Source organism: Phycodurus eques, chromosome 6, assembly GCF_024500275.1.
Source record: "Phycodurus eques isolate BA_2022a chromosome 6, UOR_Pequ_1.1, whole genome shotgun sequence".
Lineage (NCBI taxonomy): Eukaryota > Metazoa > Chordata > Actinopteri > Syngnathiformes > Syngnathidae > Phycodurus > Phycodurus eques.
In genome coordinates this window covers 16,570,896-16,593,457 of record NC_084530.1, presented here as the reverse complement: position 1 = coordinate 16,593,457, position 22,562 = coordinate 16,570,896, and the positions used below count along the sequence as shown (strand labels likewise).

The window sequence follows — 22,562 nt, the reverse complement described above, 5'->3', positions numbered from 1 at the left end:
CCTCTTGGCCAGGTGGCTTAACGACCATGCCCCTTTTTTGCATTCCAAAAGAATGGTTCCATACATGGTGTGGGGCATGCCTCTAAGTAGGAGCATATATAGTTGAGTTTTCCACACAAAACACTGGCTCGTGCATCCTAACTAAGCCTTGTTGCATGAACTCTACTGAGAGGCGAAAAAAGTCTTCTTAGACAAACAGAAGAGTCCAGTTGTGATCAATTCAATGCCCTGAGAATGAAATGACCTGGATGAATGAGAATAATCACAGGCAAAAAGTTGAGTTGGGTTGAAAGCGTGAGTGAGGCCTCCTTCCACCGAATAGACTATCTTTTATGATTGTAAGCCCTCCCCCTGCCGCAGTGCTGCGAGTGCTAGGGTGATGCTCCTCTTCGTTTTTTTTCTTTCTTTTTTTCTTCTGACGCTGCTCTCTTCACTCTACTCAGTCACCTATACGCTGTGTTAGCCGTGTTAGCACGATAGCTCGTCCAACCAGTCGTTGCCTCTCAGACCTCCGCTCGACACCCACCACCGGGTAACATGGTAAGAGTCAAAGGCGGCTCGCCGCGGACGGACGTTGGGAGGGAGCTTATGGCGCTGCGGCGGAAACATTTTGAGACTAACGTTAGCCGCCGCTAGCTCGCCGTCCTAATAAGACCGATAGGCCTTCGACGTCCACGCACGCGACGACGCGAAGGCCCGGACTACTCGTTTTATTATTTGGTATTATTTTGACACTTTTTTTTTCAACATAAACATTTGAAGAGAAATGTGAGCGCTCGATGCGCATTTAAGTCACGTCAGCTCGCCTCTTGTTGTTTATGCTACGAGGGTTAGCACGGCTAGCTACGGCAAACGGAAGTGGGGTTGGTCGCTTTAGAAGTGCCACCAAAATAAAACCGCGATGAAAATGTGTAGACGAGACAAATGTTGTGAAATGGACCCTACTGATCAATTGCATAAACCGGTGGTTATCACACTTTTTACACCAAGCACCACCTCAAATCATTTAACAACAGCGGTTATTTTACGATATCCCAGGAACTTGGGACATTTTGACAACAACTGTGACGCCACCTGACCTTTCCACCGAAAATGCTGAATGCGTTGCGTGCGCAAGGTCCATTGGCGCCGCACGATGACAGAAGACAGAAAAAGACTATTTTTGATTGTTAAAAACACAGAGTTGAATTCTGTTGAATTTCTTTACATTCTATTTATGTGACTAGTCTTTTTTTAAATCCAGTAAAATAATATAGAGTGATATTTTCCTTATTAAAAACATATAAAGGTTTATTTATTTTTTTGAGAGGCTGGAACAGATGAATGTCATTTCCATTCATTTTATTGGGGAATGCCCATTTGTATCGCAAGGCACCACTTTATTTATTTACTGGTAATGTGAAAATAAGTGCTTCCTCTTAGGGTGGACTGGGAAGGGTGTCCCTTTTTTAAAAAAATGCATGTGAACGTGATCCTATTCTACAATTTTAACATCACAAAATAAACCATCAAACTGCATGGATTAAAGAGTGATGTCGCATCCCCTCCAAGTCTCTTATGTGCTTTTCTACAGGTACCACCTCCACAAAATATTTGTGGCTTGCAGGCACATACCTCAGGTCAATAATTCAGTTTCTTATCTGAAACTAAAGTCACTTAAAAAAAATAGTTGCTGGAGTGGCTAAATATGTTTTCAGCACTGACTGCTTTTGTCGGTCCTCTCTTTTGCACCCATGTTGTTAGTGGAAGCAGTGCACATCAGCGGGGGATGAACTTTCAACTACGGAAGCCGCAAAAAAAAGTCCTGTGCAGTAAACTCTAATTAATGGGTAACAGGAATTTCTTGACTAATGTGAATTTGTTGTTTTATTTTCCAGGGGAACGAAGCCAGTTACGCTCTGGACATGTGCTCGCACTGTAAGTATGACGTCATCAAACATCATCATCATCAAACGCGAATGGTGCACCTTGACAAATATCCCCGACTTATTTTTAGTGCTCTTTACAGGAGAAAGTTGAGTAGGCCTCGTAATTGGAAGCTATACTTAGACTACGAATAACGACTTGAGGAGCTGCTTAAAAGGGGCCGGCTTAAGCTTTCCATCTAGAACTGCCTTCAAAGTGTGTGTGTGTGTGTGTGTGGGGGGGGGGGGGGGGGTGGTGTTGTCATCAAGGGCCACATTTGAATTTAAAATCAAACTGATAGGCCATCTTATTCATAGATACGGTAAAACCAAAAATGTGTATCTAAACATATGTAAAACCGTTTATTTTAATAATAAAAATACAACTGCATTTTAAAATAATTTTGTTTGAATCAGTATGAAGAAGGGGTCAAGTCTAGACTTGATTTGAACATGGAAATTAGTGTTAAGGGTTGTCTGTCTATTGTTGATTGTTTAGTTTTTTTCATCCATCCATCCATTTTCTGAGCCGCTTCTCCTCACCAGTGTCGCGGGCGTGCTAGAGCCTATCCCAGCTATCATCGGGCAGGAGGCGGTGTACACCCTGAACTGGTTGCCAGCCAATCGCAGGGCACATATAAACAAAAAACCATTGGCACTCACGTTCACACCTACGGGCAATTTAGAGTCCCCAATTAATGCATGTTTTTGGCATGTGGGAGGAAACCGCAGTGCCAGGAGAAAACCCACGCAGGCACGGGGAGAACATGCAAACTCCTCACAGGCGAGGCCGGGGATTGAACCCCACTCCTCAGAACTGTGAGGCTGACGCTCTAACCAGTCGCCCACCGTGCCTCATTGTTTTTTTCATGTTCAAAATAAACATCCAAATCAATTGTTTAAAAAAAATATATGTATACGTATTTATATATGTAAAATAAATTGTCATTTTAAAATGTAATTTTAATTCTAATTATTCAACCGCTTATTGGATTAAATTCATGTTGAATGTAGAGTACAAGTTTGTACTTCTATCTACTCATTTTCTTTTTTTTTTTTAAATTGTAAATTTGTTTTTGTTAATCTAATTTAAAATTGTTTCCAAAATACCACCATTCATACATTCAAACACACACACACACATTATTTATAAAAATAAATGTACATATAAAATAAATCATGATTTTAAAATGTAATTTTTAATTCATTATAGTTATTTAACCACATATTTGATTAAATACATAAATTCATGTTTACTTTAACGTAGTTTATAGTGTTTTTATAAAATAATTTTCACTTTCGAGTGTACTAATTCATACATACCGTATTTTCCAGACTACAGAGCGCATAGGATTATAAACCGCACCCACTTTGTGTAGAATTTATTTATTTATTTTTACATACATTAGCCGCAACGGACTATACGCCACCGATATATACGTTAAATTAGATATTTACACAGAAAGATTTTGTAAATTTTTATTTACAACCTTGTTTCCAAACAGTGCCTGTAACACGGCAGTAAAACGGCTCAAACATAGCAGAAAATTCATTGTTTTTATTCCTCCTGTTCACTGAAACCACTGAAGTCGTCTTCGTCAGTGTCGGAGTTGAAGAGCCGAAGAACGTCTTGGTCACGCACCAATTCAGTCTCTCTGTCGCTCTCAATGTCATTTTCATGACCAGAGTTACCGCTGAAGTTGTGCTGTTCTCCTCACGTAGCAGTCCAGCCTTTCGAAATCCGTTGGTGATTGTCGATTCTTTCACACTGCTCGACCCTTTTAAGATCCACTGGCAGACCTCAGAAAAAGATTATCTTTGCATGCGGCCAGTTTTTGTGAAAGATTTCTCGCCGCTGGTCATCCAAGCCTCCCACTCACCTCGGAGTGTCGCTTTAAAAGCACGATTCACACGGATGTCCAGTGGCTGCAAAAACGTTGTTTTACCTCCAGGAATCACAGCTGTAATTGAGTTTGATCTCTTGATGGCTGTTTTCACAGAATCTGTTATATGGACCCTCATACTGCCCAAAACAAGCAATGCTTTTTTCCGGAGAAAAACATCCTGCCGGACTCCTACTCTATCATCCACCCTATTTGTTATCTTTAACGACTATGCCTTTTGGGAGTTTTTCTAGTGGCGTAGTCGTCCGCTTAAAAATCACCATTGGTGGAAGTTTTTGTCCGGAAGCCGTGCAGCTCAAAACACAGGTGAAGTGCGTTCTCTCGTGGCCAGTTACGTCCAGCAGTTCTAGTTCCCTCCTGGATGGACAGATCGATGGCTTTCAACTTAAAAGCTGCATCATACGCTTTTCTTCTTGTAGTTTTCATGATGAGTGTGTGAAAAATTAAAAACACTTTGCGTTTGTGCATGTCGTGCTGCGTTTTGTGTTGAGCGTGACAAAAACTAGCGTTGTCTTCTTCCCCACGCAAGAGGCATCTGCGCATGCCCAAACCCTAGTGCGTTATGGGAAGCGGTCATGTTTTAAGCATTACGTTCAAACAAGTTCTTACTTATTGCCCCCCCCCCCCCCCCCCCCCCCCCCCCCCCCCCGATAGCCATTAGCGGAAAAAAAAAATCTGTATTTTAGCTGCATCGTTACATATGCCGCAGGGTTCAGACAGTGGGGAAAAAAAGTTGCGGCTTGTAGTCCAGAAAATATGGTAATTAATCAATTCTTGAATAAATTACATCAATACATGCCAAACGTATTTCCCTAGTGTTCGGCAGCGTCCTCGCATCTCCAGACCCCAAAAATCGGCAAGTTTGTTGAGCCATTAACATTCTGTCGTCATAAAAAAGAGCAAACAACTTCACACTTTCAATTGGTCAGTAATTTGTAAAAATAACAAACCCACGTGGGGACTGACCAATAGTAGCGATTTGTAAGAAAAATATGAAATTTGCTAAATTTGGACATAGAGTGGAAGCTCAATTTATGAACTTAATTGGTTTCTGAACAGGGTTTGTAATTGAAGTTTTTAAATTGAACATAATTTTCCCACAATAAATAATCCAAACGTGAATAATTGGTTCCAGCTTAGCTTTAGTAAGTTTGTACATTTGAATACAATATAAAGCTATACAGTACTGTATATCAAACCTTCTGTGGTGCAGTTGTTAGAGCGGGTTATCCAGTCACCGAAGGGTTGGCGGTTCCAATCCTGGCTCCGACTCTCCGCTGTTGAAGTGCCCATGGGCAAGACAGTGAACCCTAATATGCTCCTCGTGGGCAGCGCCTTGCATGGCAGCAGCCGCCCATTGGTGTATGAATTTGTGCAGGAATGGGTGAATGTGTGAGCAGCTGTAAAGTGGTTTGGGCACCATGATGGTGTAGATAAGGCGCTATATAAGTGCACTCAATTTACCATGACAAGGGGTGCACAATCAAAAATCTCTATATTAAACAAGTTAACAACAAAAACAAGCGGAAGTGTCCTCCTCATTCAAATACAGCTGCCCTGCCGACATGCGCCCAAACAGTGTCTTGTCACGAGTCCCTCTGGTGCGTTCACAGTCAGTTGGAATTTACAAACCCCTTGAACAATTCGGTTGCTACAATTATGCAGAATAATAAATACAATCCACCTAACCTTGACTTCTTGGCTTGTAGGTTCTTCTTCTCTTGCCAACAAGTCACTTCTCGCACATGATAGTCTCGGAAATGCTATCACTCTCTAGCTGTTGTTCGTTGATTCAAATGAGCAACAGCTTTTCCACTTGGTCCAGAAGTTTCTCTCGGGCTTTTCGAAGATACTTCACTCCCTTGGCCATGTCACCAGCAACAAAAATATCTTTTTTTCCCCCACAATAGTGACCATTTTGGACTTTTTTCTGAAATACTTGCAATAAATTTCTCCTATGGGTGCGCCATTGATATACTGTAATTTCTTGTGTATAATGCGCAATGGTCAAAAGTCAATAATGTAAATTATACATGGGTATAGGGGCAAATGGAAAAAACTTTCACATTTTCTAAATTTATGCCGCCATCTAGTGGTTATGAAAAAGCTGTACACTTTCATTCCAATATGACATTGGTATGTATGACTGCATATATGTACAATTATGCTCATAAGTTTACATACCCTGGCAGAATTTGTGAAATATTGTTTTTTTAAATATGACAGACTAAACAACAACCATCATTAATTTCTTTATGGTTATGTTTTGTTTAATGACAATGCTTTTCTGAAATGCTTGACAGTTTAATTTGAAACCCATTAAAATAAAATGTGTTTCACCTGGTCCTTCATGTTTTCTTTAAAGAATTGTACCCATTTTATAAATTCTGCCTGGGTAATCAAACATATGAGCGCAACTGTGTGTTTTCTAATTTACTAAATACAAGTAGGGTTGCTAATTTCAAAATAAGAGCAAGTAAATGGAAAAAAAGGATTAAGGGTTCAAATAAAGTCCTTAACTTCGGAATAATTATTTGAAAAAAAACTAACAAAATACAAAAAATACTTCATGTTTGATATCATATGGGTAGAAGCAAAAGCATGCATTGTAAAAATGCATTATACATAGAAGGGTTTTCCAGAATTTTGAGGTCAACTTTGGTTGTGCGCATTATACACGAGAAATTACGGTACTCCTCACAAATCGTCTTTTTAACTCTTGCCACACTTGTCCACTGCTTTTCTTGGACCCATATTGAGCTATGAAAATAATAAAATAAAGAAGAAGAAAAAAAACAGAAAAGGCAAGCAAAGTAGCAACCGACCGCTAACGCTGGAGCGAATGAGATCGATCTGCTCGCCACAAAATGGCTGTACCACTCAGCATAAAATGGATGAATGAAATGTTTGCACACTGCAATAAGGTTTGCCCATTGGGCAATATTTTTGTTCACTCTGTCATTCATAAATGCAATAGTTCGAACATTGAGGCGTTTGAAATCGGGGTTCCATTGTCACAGATCTCAGCCCGATGACAGCGATTTGCAAAATGCTGAGTGGGCCGGATTAATGAACGGAGTGTAACAGGAAGTGCTTTCTTGGATTAGCCCCCGCCCTCTCTCAGAGAGATTAGCGCTGGCGCCGAGTTCGGCTTAGCTAGGCGCCATGGCCACAACCCGCCACAGGTTGGGTGAGTTTGGGGAAACATCTGCGGTCGGGACGTAAGACACACACATGGACCAGCCAGGTCCGGAGTAACTTCTGTTGCTTGATCTTGTCCTCTGTCTCCCGGTCTGTCTCTTTTTTTGTTTTTTCCGGGTCGTCTCGTTGTCGCTCATCAGTCGACGCAGATGAGATTAAGCGTCTGGGCAAGCGCTTCAAGAAACTGGACCTGGACAACTCAGGCTCTCTTAGCGTGGAGGAGTTCATGTCGCTGCCCGAGTTGCAGCAGAACCCTCTGGTGCAGCGCGTCATAGACATCTTTGACACCGATGGCAACGGAGAGGTGGACTTCAAAGGTAAGGTGCTTATCAAGAATAAGCACCACTCTCTTTCACTGCCTGATGATTCATTTTATTTTATTTTTTTGTTTTTTTTGTTCAGAATTTATTGAGGGCGTCTCTCAGTTCAGCGTCAAAGGAGACAAAGAGCAAAAGTTACGATGTAAGTTGAGTCCCCAAATAATGATTCCATGTCTTGAATGGCTTTTTCTTGTTGACAATTTTTTTTCTAGTTTTAGACAACAGAAACAACTAAAGAAACTCAGTCTTTCTACTGGGGCCCGACCGACATGGATTTTTTTGAGGCCGATGCTGATTCATAGTGTTTGTTTTATTTTACAACAGTGAGAAAAATTGGCTAAAATAGGCAGATTTGAAATGAAGGGGTGCCCACACTTTTTAAGCATGCAAGCTACTTAAAATGACCAAGTGGACATGATCTACCTACTATAAAAATGCAAAACACACACACAATTATATATTTATATATAATGGAGCCTCATTTTAACGGACCCCAAATTAACGAATATTGGAAGTAACGGACATGGCTAATTTGCATGCGCTAGGATGCATGTGAACGCGCTCTTGAAAACGCCAGCCCCGGGGTTCAAATCCCGGATGTAGGAGGTAAGTTTGACTGAACTTTTAAACTTTTCAAACATTTTCAAGCTTTTTTATTTTTATTTACACTAATTCTGTACTGTATTGTGTGTTTTAGGCTATGGAAAAAGTTTAAAACAATCTTGTACTGTGTGGTTGTATTTAGGCCATGGAAAAAAAGGGCTTCAGTATAACGGACAATCGAGTGTATAGGATGACCCCCCCCCCCCCCACCCCACCCTGCCACCCATTAGTCCATTAAAGGTCAGAGGCAAAGATGTTAAAACATTTCTTGCTAACTCTAGAACCCCTTTGCAAACTACATCTGCGATTTCGAAGTGATTATATAGCAGATATACAGCAGTTAAATCGATAAATATGATTCCGTATGCGCCTTCGGCTTTTTGCATCTAGCGCCTTCTAGTCTTCGGCTGCATCCGCCACTGTGACGTAACACTAGCCAAACAGCCTGTTCAGCCGGCTTTGTGTGCTATTGTTCCGTGCTGTTGTTCCCGTCCTTGTATATTTGTTGTATGATTTAGGGATTTCACGATGGTTTATTGTGTGGCATTTGGTTGTACAAATGGTTCAGGCAGTGGCAAGAATTTCTTTGGCTTTCCAAGTGAAAAAGGAATACATGACCAGTGGATAGGGAAGGTCAATCGACAGGCAAAGAAACGTGGTCAGCTATGGTTGCCTAGCAAGCATTCCAAACTCTGTGCTGATCACTTCGAAACGGCATGTTTGGAGAAAGACTTAGCAGAAAGAATTGGATACAGAGGTGCAGTTAGGCAGAGGCTGAAACCAGCTGTGGTGCCAACTATTTTTCCTATGGCCATCGGGACCTCAACCGCCAGCAAGAGTACTAAATCTCGCAGCCACCGTGGTGCAGAAGAAATTAAAATGAAAACCCACTAAAACCACTGTCTCTTTTTCAAGTGTTCTCGCTAAGAAACCGGGCGAATACTGACCAAATGTACAAATGCACGTACAATAAAATACTCTTATCATATCACAAAAATATAAGCGGTACAGAGATGGATGGGTGGGCCAACGCGTTATGAATCCCACACAAACGCCCGACTGCTCATACTGCGTCTGTTCATGATTCTATGTTTCTATTGACAAGTGAGGCTGCGGGAGCAAGTAAAGTATGGATTTATGGGACCTACAAACATACCAGACTCTATTTCCAATCCGCTCTGCGCGGTATAGTGTCGTCTCTTCTGCAGGCAGTGGCGTCTCATTGACCCAGTGGCCACTCTCTTTTTCTTTTGTACTGCTGCTACTTGGCTGCTCGTCGTCATCACTGTCAGGTTCCGACCTCCTGATCGGCTCAAACGTACCGTTTGACGATGCCAAGTTCAGTTGGGTGCTCCTGTACAGTGAAATCCTCCTCCTCATCATATTCCAACACGTTGCTCGCCATTCCGTATATAGTGTAGCACGCTGTGTTTGGCAATTGGAACATCACTTCCGGTAGCCTTTGCAATGGATAGAGTAACTACACCCCGACATCATTTTCGGGTATGTTCGGGGAGTGCATAAAAACCTAATTTTTAGCTAAACTACAGTTGACAACTTGCTGGAAGTGACGTGCATGTATTACATAACGAATGCAAATATGAATTTTAACTGACTCCATAACATCTTCCTCCTCTGACCTTTAAGTCGAGGTTCCACTGTGTGTGTGTGTGTGTGTGTAAAATTGTTGGATGTGTACCTTTAAAGGGGGTCGTCTATTGTATGACATCAGGAACTGGAGTCAGGTTGGCCAATTAGTCTGTGTGAGCATGCAGGTGTGAATTGTGGCCTATAGCAGCTCTTACTAGTAGTTAAGAAGGCTGATAACTTATATTTGGAGCTGATATTCATTCACTGAAAAAGGGAAAATATTGTTGCCTTTAAGCATATGTTGAAATGTTTTAAGTAGATCGCTTATTGGCCGTCAGATTTATAAAAAAAAAGGCAGATGTCGATATGTGCAAAAATGGCGTATATCGGCACCAAAAATCGGCCACGCGGTGGGGGCGGCGTCAATAGTTGTAGAGCTCATGTGCTGAGAAGTGTTTTTGTTCCCCCCTGCAGTCGCTTTCCGCATCTATGACATGGACAAAGACGGCTACATTTCCAATGGTGAGCTGTTCCAGGTTCTTAAGATGATGGTGGGCAACAACCTGAAGGACACGCAGTTGCAGCAGATCGTTGACAAAACCATCATCAACGCCGACAAGGACGGAGACGGAAGGATATCTTTCGAAGAGTTCTGCGCGGTCAGTCCGTCTGTCCATCTGTCAATACATCTACGAGAGTGAATCCACGTTTACCGCTGGGGATACTTTCCATAACCATCTGCGACAGGTCAAAATCTGCAAAGAGAGACTAGATAAAACAATATTTTTAAAATAGTTTTACCCCTCCTATACACTTTAAACTTACAATCCCCAATTCAATAAAGTTGGGACATTGTGTAAAATGTAAATACAAACAGAATAAAATGATTTGCAAATCATTTTCAACCTGTATTCAATTGAATACACTACAAAGAGAAGATATTTAATGTTCAAACTGATGAACGTTAGTTTTTTGAAAATATACTCATTTTGAATTTGATGCCTGAAACATATTTCCAAAAAGCTGGAACAGGGGAAACAAAAGACTGGAAATGTTGAGGAATGCTAAAAAAAAAAAAAAAACACCACCTGTTTGGAACACTCCACAAGTTAATTGGAAACGAGTGATTGGTGTGATGATTGGGTATAAAAAGGAGCATCCCCGAAAGGCTGTCACAAGCAAGGATGGTGCAAGGTTCACCACTCAGTCTTTCTACTAGGAAAAAAAAAAAAGCACCCAAACTTTCAATGTAGGCAACAATTGCGGCGCAGACTTGCTTGTGAGGAAAATGAGAAGACATACTAGTGTAAAGAAATGTGCTCGTCTTCTGGCGCTCACGCAACGTTGATCAGATCAGATGTCATCAGAAAACAAGCTTAAAATTACTACTGAATGTATTTTGGGGGGAATTTTTTCTGCAGACATTGTTTTTAAACAGACCTACAGAATGAGAGGCATTGTTCACAGCATGAGAGAGGACCGATGTGCGATAACAGTGGGCGCACTAACGATGAACTACGATTCAACTGTGGTTCACGGTACATATGGAAGCATCGAGTCTCCGCTGTGACCTCACTTCCTGTCTCGTCCCGCAGGTGGTGGGCGGCTTGGACATTCACAAAAAGATGGTGGTGGACGTGTGACAGACTTCCTCCTCGTTGTCCAGAACCAGATCCCCTTTTCCCTTTCCTCCCCTCACAAAAGCCAAACTCTTGCAGCGATTGCTCGAACAGGAAGTGGCACTTTCCCAAGCGCTTGGAAGGCGTTTTTGTTGTTTTTTGTTTTTTTAGCGCCGGCTGGGCAAGCGCGTTTGTTTGCGTGTGTGTGCGTGTTTTTATTTATTCTGCCGTGTACAGGAAGAGTGAGCGTGCCAACAGGAAGTGTGTGCGTGCTCGTGTTTGACCGTGTGATTGGACGTTAGTGTTGATAATTAGCATGTTTATGATACTCGGGCCAGCACGTGCTTGCACCAGGAAGTAAGTGGCCACTTTGGCTTTGATGGGGTTTTGTTTCTTTGCTGCTGAGTGGCCACCAAACATTTTCTACTAAGTGGAATTAGCTGTGTGCCGTTTTTTTTCTTCTGTGGTGCACGTGCATGTGTGCGTGGTCATGCTGTGCAGCTCAACAGCACTGCCTGCTGCTCGCATGTCAATCAAAAAGTCTTTCAGGTTTACAAACTCGGGCCCGCTTCATAAACATCACCTCTAATTTTTTTTTCATCTTCGTTTTTATTCGGCCGCCACAGGCCCTGGCTGATAAGCCTCGAAGCACACAAGGCGAGAAAGTTTAAAAAAAAAAAAGTGTCGGTTTCAACAAAAGTCTTATTGTGTGCACTTTGGCGGCGGTCATGTGACCTCTTGCTGCATGTGTGATGTTTGCATGTTAACGTTTTGGGGTTTTTTTTGCACTTGAGTGCAGTTTATGCGGTGTCAGGCCCCCCTCGCTCTCACGTGATTGGATGACATGAGCCATGTGGACGGCGAACACCAGAACAAACAAAACGACACATTTTAAAAGTAAAAAGTCAAACAAATACACTCTTAACAGTGAGGCTGTTGGCTTATTTCACGCAATGTTGTGTGACTGTGGTGTTTACATGTGAATACTGATATAAATAATAATAGTGATGAATATGAACATTTCAAACACACCGTGTTGCCAATTAAAGGTTGATGTAGAAAAAACGTCTCTTTTTGTACGTTTGGCATGAAGTGATGTCACACATTTGACGCATGCAACAATAAATGACAAACTACTGCAATGACAATCATTTATGTATTTAGTCTAGATTCCAACTGATATGAACTTTTTCAGGCCAATTCTATTTTTTATTTTATTTTTTATTTGGCAGATTAAAATTCAGATAACTGATTAATCGGCCAATTAATTTAAAATGACTTTTTGGTCCTTTGGCCAAAGGAATATTACTACTTTGGCAGCACCTTGGTGCTATGGAACTATGTTCAAGTGAGTTGAGGAGAAATTTTGTTTACAGAAAAGTAGCTCATTAGTGCAAAGGAACTATGTTGAAGTGCGCTAAGGAGTTTTATTTAAACAAAAGTAGTGCTTTGCCGCTATCTTACGGCACCTATGGATCATAAATCTTTTTGAGGGGGCATGCATTACTCGCAACAGGGCTCGGTCCTGAATCCCCATCAATATGCCAGCGATGGGCGGCACGGTGGGACGACTGGTTAGAGCGTCTGTCTCACAGTTCTGAGGACTGGGGTTCAAATGTGGAGTTTGCATGTTCTCCCCGTGCCTGCATGGGTTTTCTCCGGGCACTCCGGTTTCCTCCCACATCCCAAAAAACATGCATAAGTTGGAGACTCTAAATTGTCCGTAGGTGTGACTGTAAGTGCAAATGGTTGTCTGTTTGTATGTGCCCTGCGATTGGCTGGCAACCAGTTCAGGGTGTACCCCGCCTCCTGCCTGATGACAGCTGGGATAGGCTCCAGCACGCCCGCGACCCTTGTGAGGAGAAGCGGCTCAGAAAATGGATGGATGGATGGATAATGAATAAAGTAACTTTTGCTCCCTTAACGCTTACAACAAATATATGAATTACAGGCAGAACATTTGACTGTTTTACAATACTTTATCCAAAAGTAATTTTTAACTATAGAACAGCAAAAAATGGGCAAATATTGTTCTTTTAAAAATGTTTGTGTCATCTTTGTCTTATGTTGGAAATTGTTAATGTGTAATAAAAGAAGGGGAAAAAAACACAACCTGAAAAACAAATCGGCAGATTTAAAAAGGGCTATCGGCTGATTAATCAGTCAGGCCCTAGTTTGTTATTTAATCATTAAGCAATACCAAATAATCAATAATCTGTTAATAAACAGTAATAAGGAAAACATTTATTTGCAAGAAACTTTAATGTAAAATAAATTTAGATGAATCGACGGAATCAATAGACTAATTGATTCTAAAAATATTAAGATAACTGCATAATGTATTGTTTGTTAATACATTACACGTTTGAAGATAATCCGCGGACGGCCAAAGCACGTAGGGATGCATAGGCATGAGTAAAATGTCAGACAAAGAAGCATCCGTTTTTCAGCCGGGCATGGTTTCACACATTCAGTGGACGTGTGACAGAGCCCAGAGACAGAAGCTTTTTCACAATTTTGAAGCCTCATTTCATATACATTCCCAAGCTCTCATCCACATCTGACCCTATTACAGACAATCAATTAACACGTGGTCAGTAATCGACTTGAGGGGGGTTTGAGTGACAGGTGTGGAGCAGCGTATATAGTGCCCTCGATGTATCCCACAATGAAAGTGAAGAGTAGTGAACAAAGATGGTCGCTAGCAAAGCTTTTTTTTTTCCACTGATGACTAAATTACACAGTGCACAATGTACAATCTATGTACCAACTATGTAAAAAAATACAATGATCAGGCAGTATTCGATTAATCGTTTGAGTTTAATAAATTCCAATGTCCGATTTTCAATTCATCACATTTTTTTCCTTTCAATAAAAAGTAAAAAGTAAATGACGATTCAAAACGTTTTGAAAAGATTTTGCAAACTTGTTGCCTAAAAAAAGTTAGACCTAAATTATTCAAATAGTCATGTTTTTTTTAAGGCACTGATTTTTTTTTAAGTCAACTTATTTTACAGTGTTTAAGCATAACCCTTTAATATATTTCAAATATTCAACATCAATCACCCAGCTCTAGTGCACTATATAAAAATGCACATATGATTAGCCCAAGTGCGCGTGTTGCATGCTGGGAAATGAAATCTTAATGACTGCTGCTGAAGTCACAAGTTTATTTACAACAATTTTGTGAGGACTTTCAACACCATGTTGGCTGTGACAAAATGACAAGGACATAATTAAATGTAGTTTAATGTTAAAAGAATCAAAAAATAAAAGTAGGAAGGTGGTTTTTGAGGGTTCATTTGATGTTCTGGACTTCCTGCAAGCGACGCCGGCGGCGCTCCATGGCCTGCTGCTTCTTCCGCTCGATCTCCAGCGCAGAACATTTGACGACTGCTTTGACAAACAACGACAAGCACACCACTTTTAATTTTTGAAATATTATGATGTATTGCTAAAAGAATAGGCGGTAGCTTTAATTACATCCTGGCATAAGAAAGCCATGTAAAGTGAGCAGGAAGCACACGGCGCTACTATGCTAATAAAGCATTAACATTCATGCAGGCTCGTTGCCGATTGGCTGATGAATGACAAGTAACGGTGAGAACAAATTAGCATCTCATATATAGTGGAGTCCCGCTATTCGCGGGGGATAGGGACTGCGAATAGACAAAATCCACAATTGGTAGACGCCCAATTACAATTGTAATGGGAATTTAGTTTTTGGCTATTTAAACCCCATTAATTCTTGAATAATATCCTTAAAAAATATTGAATAAATGGTGATATACCACCAATAAGTGTTTTAAACAAATACGCAAATAATAACACTAATAATAATTGAAAAAGAAATTGAAAAAAACAAAAATTTTAAAAAGTTGAATCTGCGGGTGCCGTACTGCGAGTATGCGGGGGTCCACTGTATTCATAAATTCACTTTCTGGTTTGTTTGCTGGATGAAAGGTAGCGAGTGACATTTTTGTCATGAAAGGTCAGAAAGTTGATTAACTGTTTCATCGATAATAACAAGAAATTTTATATTTTTTATTTCCCTTCAGAATAACCCCCCCCAAACAAAAAACAGGCCACTTACCTTTGCTTTTCACCACAGAAAGAGGCCTGCTGGTCCCCGTGGAAACAAGACCGTTGGGAACCATGGAACCAGGCTTGTTGGTCACCATGGAATCGAGATGATTTGTCGCCATGGAACCAGGCTTGTTGGTCACCATGGAAACAGGGTGATTGGTTGTCATGCAACCAGGCTTGTTGGTCACCATTGAAACAAATTTGCTGGTCCTCTTAAAGGTAAACCGGTGTGCGGTTCCTCGCTGCGGAAGTGAGAATGGTGCTGGGGTCGTCACAGCAACAGTCCGCTTCCCACCGGAGCTTCCAGAAGAACATTTCCCTATGGCGCCGTAACGTCCGGCCGTATGATTGGTAGCTTTTTGGCCAATCTGACTTTCCATGTCCTCGCAAAGTTCACGCAGCATCTTGTCGTCGTCCGGGTCGTCCCACAGCGGCTCCGACGCAAATATGGCGTCCAAATCGTCATCCAGGAAATCAGGGATGGTGGGAACCTGCTTGAGGGTGGGACCTGGCATGGAGCATTTCTCTGTTGCTATGGAAATAGAAGAAAATAATCCATGAGCATTCGCCAAGTCTTTTCCTGCTGCTTTGGAGATCAAAGATGTTTGGATGTTTGAGGAGCTTCCTGGAAGACGAACATCAGAACAAGTTGTTACAAATTTCTCCCAAGTTTTTCTCCCTCCTGACTGGCCGACACCGAAAGACGTAGGATGCGGCGGCATCACCGCCTGGCAGAAGGTCTTCTGCGTGGAACTGTGTTTGGGCCCGCAGAAGTTCTCTGGGTTTTCTGTCATCTCGGCGAGTAACGAGTCGTCGAGCAGGTCGTCCTCCTCCCAGCCGTCCAGGAAGTCCACGCCCCTCGCTGCCGGTGGGGGAGCTTTGCAAGGCATCATAGGAGATTTCTCAGCCGCCGTGAACGGACTCAGAGCTGTGATCACCTGCTGAGTGGACTCATGCAACAGGAAGTACAGATCATCATCTGTGTGTGTTGGGGACGACTCGAGTCTCTGAACGCGTTCCTCCGACTGCAGACACACACTCGGAGGGTTCTGTTCCACTTCCTCGTCGTCATGATGAAACAAATTGAGGTCAAACTGCTTGGCCAACTTCAGCAGGTCGTCAACGCCGTTGGATCTGCCACGCAAGAACAACAAGTGCCTGTCGTCATGGTAACATCCACAATTGAACAACTAAACCACGGGTGTCCAAATTTCAGACTAGGGACCATTTGCTGCCCGTGGCACATTTTTTATTGCCCGCAGTGTACTCTAATACAGTAAATCCCTCGGGATAGGGACTGAGGCTACGGCTAAAAATAAAATAAAATAATTAATAATCTGTGTAAAAGGATTACAATTGCCTATAGATGCCACAACATGGCAGCAAAGCACTGTTTTTGTCTAAATTAAACCCGTCAGCTCACTTAAAAATTCTTGACACCAAGATGTCACAATAGTTTCATTGCGATGGCTTGAGCAAAAAAAAAGCATATAGGTGAAATATAGGTTTTTTACCAAATAACAGAGGAGAGGTTCCAAAAATAAATCTGCAAAAAGGTGAATTTTTCAAATGCTGAACCGTGAATATTCAGGGGTTCATTGTAACAAAAGTAAACATGAGCCTCACCAGTAGGTTACGAAAAAGGATTCAAATGTCGAACGATAGACCAATTGTTTTTTTACAAATGAAAATGTAAAAAATTTCAATGTTACAAGGTCTTTATTAAAAAAATGTTACGTAAAAAAACGAATGGAAATTTTTTACATTTTGCTAAATTATAAATAGTCAAATCCTAGGTTATAATATACAGGTATCACAATACTGTTTAATGTTGGCTATTACAAGTTATTGCAATATATTTTTTTAAATAAAACAATTGAAAAGATGAATGTATGTCACTGTGCGTTTTTTAAGCAGAGATGTAGAAAGTTTTTTCTCAAATATGTTTAATTCCTTAGCACATGTTGACCTACAGTATGTAGGATTGGTTTTAGCACGTTCCATAGACAAGGTGTAACTGCCGCTGCCTTCTTTTCACTTTTCTGTATGTGTAAATAAAAATAGCCAACCCTGAACTAACCCAATCAAGTAGAGATAAATTGGTTTTATTAGGCCGCTAAACGATATTTGTAGACGATATTCATTTGCTGTAAAAGGGAAAATATTGGTGTCTTTGAGCATGTTTATTAAACAACTTTTCAGATTTGCAACATGTTAACTTTTAAAAAAAATCTTAGACAATAGACATTTTTATTTATTTATTCTAACAATAAGTGCAGGGAGCTCCCAGGCTCAGGAGTATGTCTTATAAAGTTAAATGAAAACATCTACAAATAAATAATCCCCGAAATGTCAAGTTCAAAGAAAAACAAAAAGTGCAGGGAGTTCCCAGGGTCAGCAGCATCTCTTAGAAAGTCAACGGAAAATGTAAATAAATAAATAGTTCCCTGAAGTTTACCTACTTTGAAATTGATTTCTTACCGGCTGCCGAATTAATTATTAAAAAATAATAATAAATTAGGTGGGGTGGGCACTAACGGCGGACAGCGCATACCCACCTGGGCGACTTCCTCCTGCTTTTGGGCACCTGAACGTCAGGAGTGCATGGGATGGCGGCGCTGTCGCCGATCCACTGCTGCAAAGCAGGCTCGGACACTTTGGGCCTGCCGTGCTGTGCGCACACGCACACACACACACACACACACACACACACACACACACGCCAGTTGTGATGTCACACCAGCAAACAAACCCCTGGACAAGGTGTGCGTTACTCACCTCGGGCGCAATCCTGCTGACGATGTCGGAGATGTTCACCACGCCCGGCGCGTGTTTCTTTGCTCGTTTGCCGAGTCGCTGTGGCGATGGCGATGTGGCATCCCAGATGATGTCGTGATGTGCGTCCGACTCGTGCGGAGACTCACCGCTGAAAGCTCCGGAAACTCTTGACGAGGTGGGCCTGGTCGGGGTCTTAAAATCTGCAATGCAACGTCAAATAAATTTCTCATGAAGTCTTGAAATCACACTGCACTCCATTTTCATTTGACTGGCAACTTCCTATTTTACACAAATATCAAAGTATAGTGAAAAAAACGTGGGTAAGTGACAACCCCACCCCACCCCCCCCCAAATTCTAAGAATTGCCTATATTAATAATTCAAACTAAATATGCCACAAACTATGATCCTAAACAAGTTTAATATAATTTAAAACTCTTTCAATATTATGCTTAAAATAAAATCGCATACACATGAATTTGAAAAAAAGATGCACCCTAACTGCACATGTACATTCGGCAAAAACTTTCCTAAACTTTCACTAACAACCCAGGCTAAACTTAGCTCCTCCCCAACATACAAAGCTCATCTTTCAATCAAGATGTATCACTTCTGTACAACGTCCCTATTTAGACAGTCTTGTGGCATCGTGGAAAACAATTTAAATAGGTGAGGTGTTTATTTATTTATTTTTTAAAGGAATTGATGGGGATTGGTTCCACAGAAATAAAAATGTACGTGTAGTAAACCTTGAATATGAAGGGGTTTACTGTACAGTGTTACCCTGAAATTAGCTCCTCACTTTGGTGGGAATAGGGACCATCGCCAAGCCCTACCCCAAATAACGAGTAATTGAGACCCCGCAAAAAGTTGATGCCCCAAGATGATGACAAAGCAATAGGTTTGTACAAATTAGACTTAACTAACTTCAACATAGTTCCTTGGCATTAATAACAAGTGAGTAATAAGAAATATTGCTCACAACAACAGCGAATTATAACTTGTTTTTCAGTAAATTAATAGAGGTTAAAAATATAGAAATCTTGCAAATGTGAGGATTCACTCTATCCAAAACAACTTTTGCTCCTTGATTTCCCTTTTGGGGTTTTAGTTTATTTGGTCTGATTCGAAACTTTTTTTCCATAAAGTCCCCAAACATTATCTCTCAACATCCTGAGAAGTAACAGAAACAATAACATACCATTTATAAGATATATGTCAATATTACATTCATGATGGATTTGTTTATAAATTTACATTTATAAACAAATCTGTTTATAACAAATCCATTCATGATGGATTTGACCCAAATATATTGTTTCAACATATTTGGGTCGAAGTTTAAGGATATTAAATAGATTTTTGGCAGAGTTCATCCATGCCGAATTGAAGACAAAAGTTGTATTTGTAAGAAAAACACTTACACGTGAAATTTAACGCCAAACTATTCGTACACTTTTATAGCTTTGCATAAAACTGGACGAATTTGAATGCAGTTCGGCTCAGGCTAATGTTAGACGCAAAATGGCGGGATTGTGACTCACGGGTGTAAACGTCCACGCCAAAACAAGAATAAAATTTGTAACTGACCGGAAATTGGTCTGCTGCAGGAGTCCGATTTATCCGAGGAGGTTTGCGTCTGCTGGGTGAGTTTGAAGCTTCGGCTCAGACGGCGGCGATTCGCATTCGGAGACGGAGCTTGTTCGTGTCCCTTCATGGCTCCTAACACGCTGCTAACGTGCTCCACGACATGAATGACTACACTCGAACGTGACATTCTATGCAAACATTTAACATTTTACAGTCACGTCTGACATGTTGGAACTCCAATGTCAACCCACAGTTTGAGTGTCCCGCCATCTTGTCCAACTGTCCTCGACGTCAAAGCGCATGCGCCACACTCTTCTTCTCGTTTTATGTAAGGGTTAAAATTTCATCGCTCATCGCCGATTAAACAAACAATACAACAAGGCCGAATGTTCATATCACTATATACTTTATCAAAATATACAAATATTGTAAATAATATACATGCGTACTACTGTAATTACTTTTGTACCCCACAGGGGACACCAAGCAGTGTTCGGGAGTGACTAATTACATGTGAGATTACGATTTAATTACAACTGTAATCCATTACATGGCTGGGAGAAACTCTACTTTAGTTGGTTTTGGAAATTTCCATTATTACAATTTTAGTCACATTTGAAAAACAGCTGCGGCACGGTGAACGACTGGTTAGCACATCCGCCTCACAGTTTGCATGTTCTCCCCGTGCCTGCGCGGGTTTTCTCCGGGCACTCCGGTTTCCTCCCACATCCAAAACCAGGCATGGTAGGTTGATTGAAGACTTTAAATTGCCCTTAGGTGTGAATGTGTGCGCGAATGGTTGTTTGTTTTTATGTGCCCTGCGATTGGCTGGCAACCCGTTCAGGGTGTACGTCCAAAGACAGCTGGGGTAGGCTCCAGCACGCCCGCGACCCTAGTGAGGATAAGCGGTATGGAAAATGGATGGATGAATGAAAATAAAAAGATGCTGGCTCACAGTTCCGAGGTCAGGGGTCGAATTGAGGCTCTGGCCTTCCCATGTCTAGTGATATCCCATATTCCAAAAACATGTTACCATGTGAATGTGAGTGTAAATGCTTGTTTGTCTATATGTTCCCTGTGATTGGCTGGTGACCCTGGACTGGTTGTACCGCGTTTCTTGCCCGAAGACTGCTGGGATAGGCTGCAGCACACCCACCACCCTAATGCGGATAAAGCGCTAGGCTAGAGAGAGTGATTGACGGTAACCAGACTCGAATTTATTGAAAATATGACACTTGTGCTACTGGTTTGGGACATTTTCTTTACCCCAAAAAAGATATACAGAAAGGGTAGCTAAGAAATGGGCTGATTGTTGAAAAGAACAGAGGACAATGACATGGTAATCCTATTTATAAAACATGCAATATTCTTTTTCATGCTTATCAAGTGTTTTCTACAAAGAAAAGAAAAGCAAATGTATTTATATAGCGCATTTCGTACACAACGTAACTCACTGTGCTTTACCTAATTAACAGCGTTTAAAAACAAATTTAAAAAACTGCTTATAAAGATTTAAAACAAAGTGAAAAATTTAAAGTACAAGCTTGAAGCTCACAAAAAGAACTACATATAAAATAAAATAAGACGCTTTACAGTGCACTTCCATTCAACACAAAACGAAAGTATCACGGGACGTGAGTAGCAGCATAACAAGTCATTAAAGAGTCTCTTTGCACACTTTGTTGTTATGTTTACTTCTCATCAAGCGTCAAATGTTGTTTTTGTATCATCAAGTGATGTTTTTTATTTATATTTTAAAAGCTTACAAGTGCCCTCAGGAGACGCCTGTCAGTCACAGCTCAGGGACACTCAGTTGTTTTTGTTGATATTTTTTCAAAATCAACCATTAAAGTAACCATCAGACCAATATACCCCCACCCGCGTGTAGCATGAGTCACTTAAAATGTGTTCCATTGCTGGTGTAAATAAAAGTTTAAAAACAAAAAGATTCAACGCAAACGTATTGTACAACCCCAATTCCAATGAAGTTGGGACATTGTGTTAAACATAAATAAAAACAGAATACAATGAATTGCAATTCATATTCAACCTATATTTTATTGAATACACTACAAAGACAAGATATTTAATGTTCAAACTGATAAAATTTATTGTTTTTAGCAAATAATCATTAACTTAGAATCTTATGGCTGCAACATGTACCAAAAAAGCTGGGACAGGGTCATGTTTACCACTGTGTTACATCACCTTTTCGTTTCACAACATTCAATAAACGTTTGGGAACTGAGGACACTAATTGTTGAAACTTTGTAGGTGGAATTCTTTCCCATTCTTGCTTGATGTACAGCTTCAGCTGTTCAACAATCTGGGGTCTCCATTGTCATATTTTACGCTTCATGATGCGCCACACATTTTCAATGGGAGATAGGTCTGGACTGCAGGCAGGCCAGTCTAGTACCCGCACTCTTTTACTACGAAGCCACGCTGTTGTAACACGTGCAGAATGTGGTTTGGCATCGTCTTGCTGAAATAAGCAGGGGCGTCCATGAAAAAGACTTTGCTTGGATGGCAGCATCCAAAACCAGTATGTACCTTTCAGCATTAATGGTGCCTTCACAGATGTGTAAGTTACTCATACCATTTGCACTAACACAGCCCCATACCATCACAGATGCTGGCTTTTGAACTTTGCGTCCATAAGAGTCCGGATGGTTCTTTTCCTCTTTGGCCCGGAGGACACGACGTCGACAATTTCCAAAAACAATTTGAAATGTGAACTCGTCGGACCACAGAACACTTTTCCACTTTGCATCAGTCCATCTTAGATGAACTCGGGCCCAGAGAAGCCGGCGGAATTTCTGGCTGTTGTTAATAAATGGCTTTTGTTTTGCATAGTAGAGTTTCAAGTTGCACTTATGGATGTAGCGCCGAACTGTATTCACTGACATTGGTTTTCTGAAGTGTTCCTGAGCCCATGTGGTGATATTCTTTACACATTGATGTCAGT

The 22,562-nt window shown here is 41.0% G+C and overlaps 2 protein-coding genes across 3 annotated transcripts; one reads left to right on the top strand and one right to left on the bottom strand.

Annotated features, from left to right (window-relative positions):
• The first annotated feature begins 382 nt into the window (after positions 1–382).
• ppp3r1b (protein phosphatase 3 (formerly 2B), regulatory s1ubunit B, alpha isoform, b) lies at positions 383–12,279 on the top strand. 2 transcript variants are annotated; one of them, XM_061679065.1, is made up of 6 exons: positions 383–540; positions 1,878–1,917; positions 7,150–7,326; positions 7,412–7,471; positions 9,997–10,181; positions 11,118–12,279. In XM_061679065.1, exons 1-6 carry the CDS (start codon positions 538–540, stop codon positions 11,163–11,165), a joined length of 513 nt encoding a protein of 170 aa, XP_061535049.1. In that variant the 5' UTR covers positions 383–537; the 3' UTR covers positions 11,166–12,279. The 2 variants fall into 2 exon arrangements, with proteins under 2 accessions (XP_061535049.1, XP_061535050.1); XM_061679066.1 differs by lacking the exons at positions 383–540; positions 1,878–1,917 and adding an exon at positions 4,528–6,998.
• Positions 12,280–13,948: 1,669 nt separating this feature from the next.
• On the bottom strand, positions 13,949–19,876 carry etaa1a (ETAA1 activator of ATR kinase a). Its single transcript, XM_061679064.1, has 5 exons — positions 19,595–19,876; positions 18,006–18,205; positions 17,786–17,898; positions 15,235–16,361; positions 13,949–14,534 (listed from the first exon to the last, which is right to left on the bottom strand). The coding sequence occupies exons 1-5, from the start codon at positions 19,779–19,781 to the stop codon at positions 14,440–14,442; spliced, it is 1,722 nt and encodes a 573-aa protein (XP_061535048.1). The 5' UTR covers positions 19,782–19,876; the 3' UTR covers positions 13,949–14,439.
• Positions 19,877–22,562: the final 2,686 nt, after the last annotated feature.

Coding starts and splice junctions, on each gene's coding strand:
- ppp3r1b (XM_061679065.1), top strand. Junction 7,327..7,411: donor CGGAGAGGTGGACTTCAAAG/GTAAGGTGCTTA, acceptor TTTTTTGTTCAG/AATTTATTGAGGGCGTCTCT. Junction 7,472..9,996: donor CAAAGAGCAAAAGTTACGAT/GTAAGTTGAGTC, acceptor TCCCCCCTGCAG/TCGCTTTCCGCATCTATGAC.
- etaa1a (XM_061679064.1), bottom strand. CDS start 19,781: ATGTCACGTTCGAGTGTAGTCATTCATGTCGTGGAGCACGTTAGCAGC. Junction 18,206..19,594: donor CTGCAGCAGACCAATTTCCG/GTCAGTTACAAA, acceptor GTTGCATTGCAG/ATTTTAAGACCCCGACCAGG. Junction 14,535..15,234: donor TTCTGTGGTGAAAAGCAAAG/GTAAGTGGCCTG, acceptor TTGTCAAAGCAG/TCGTCAAATGTTCTGCGCTG.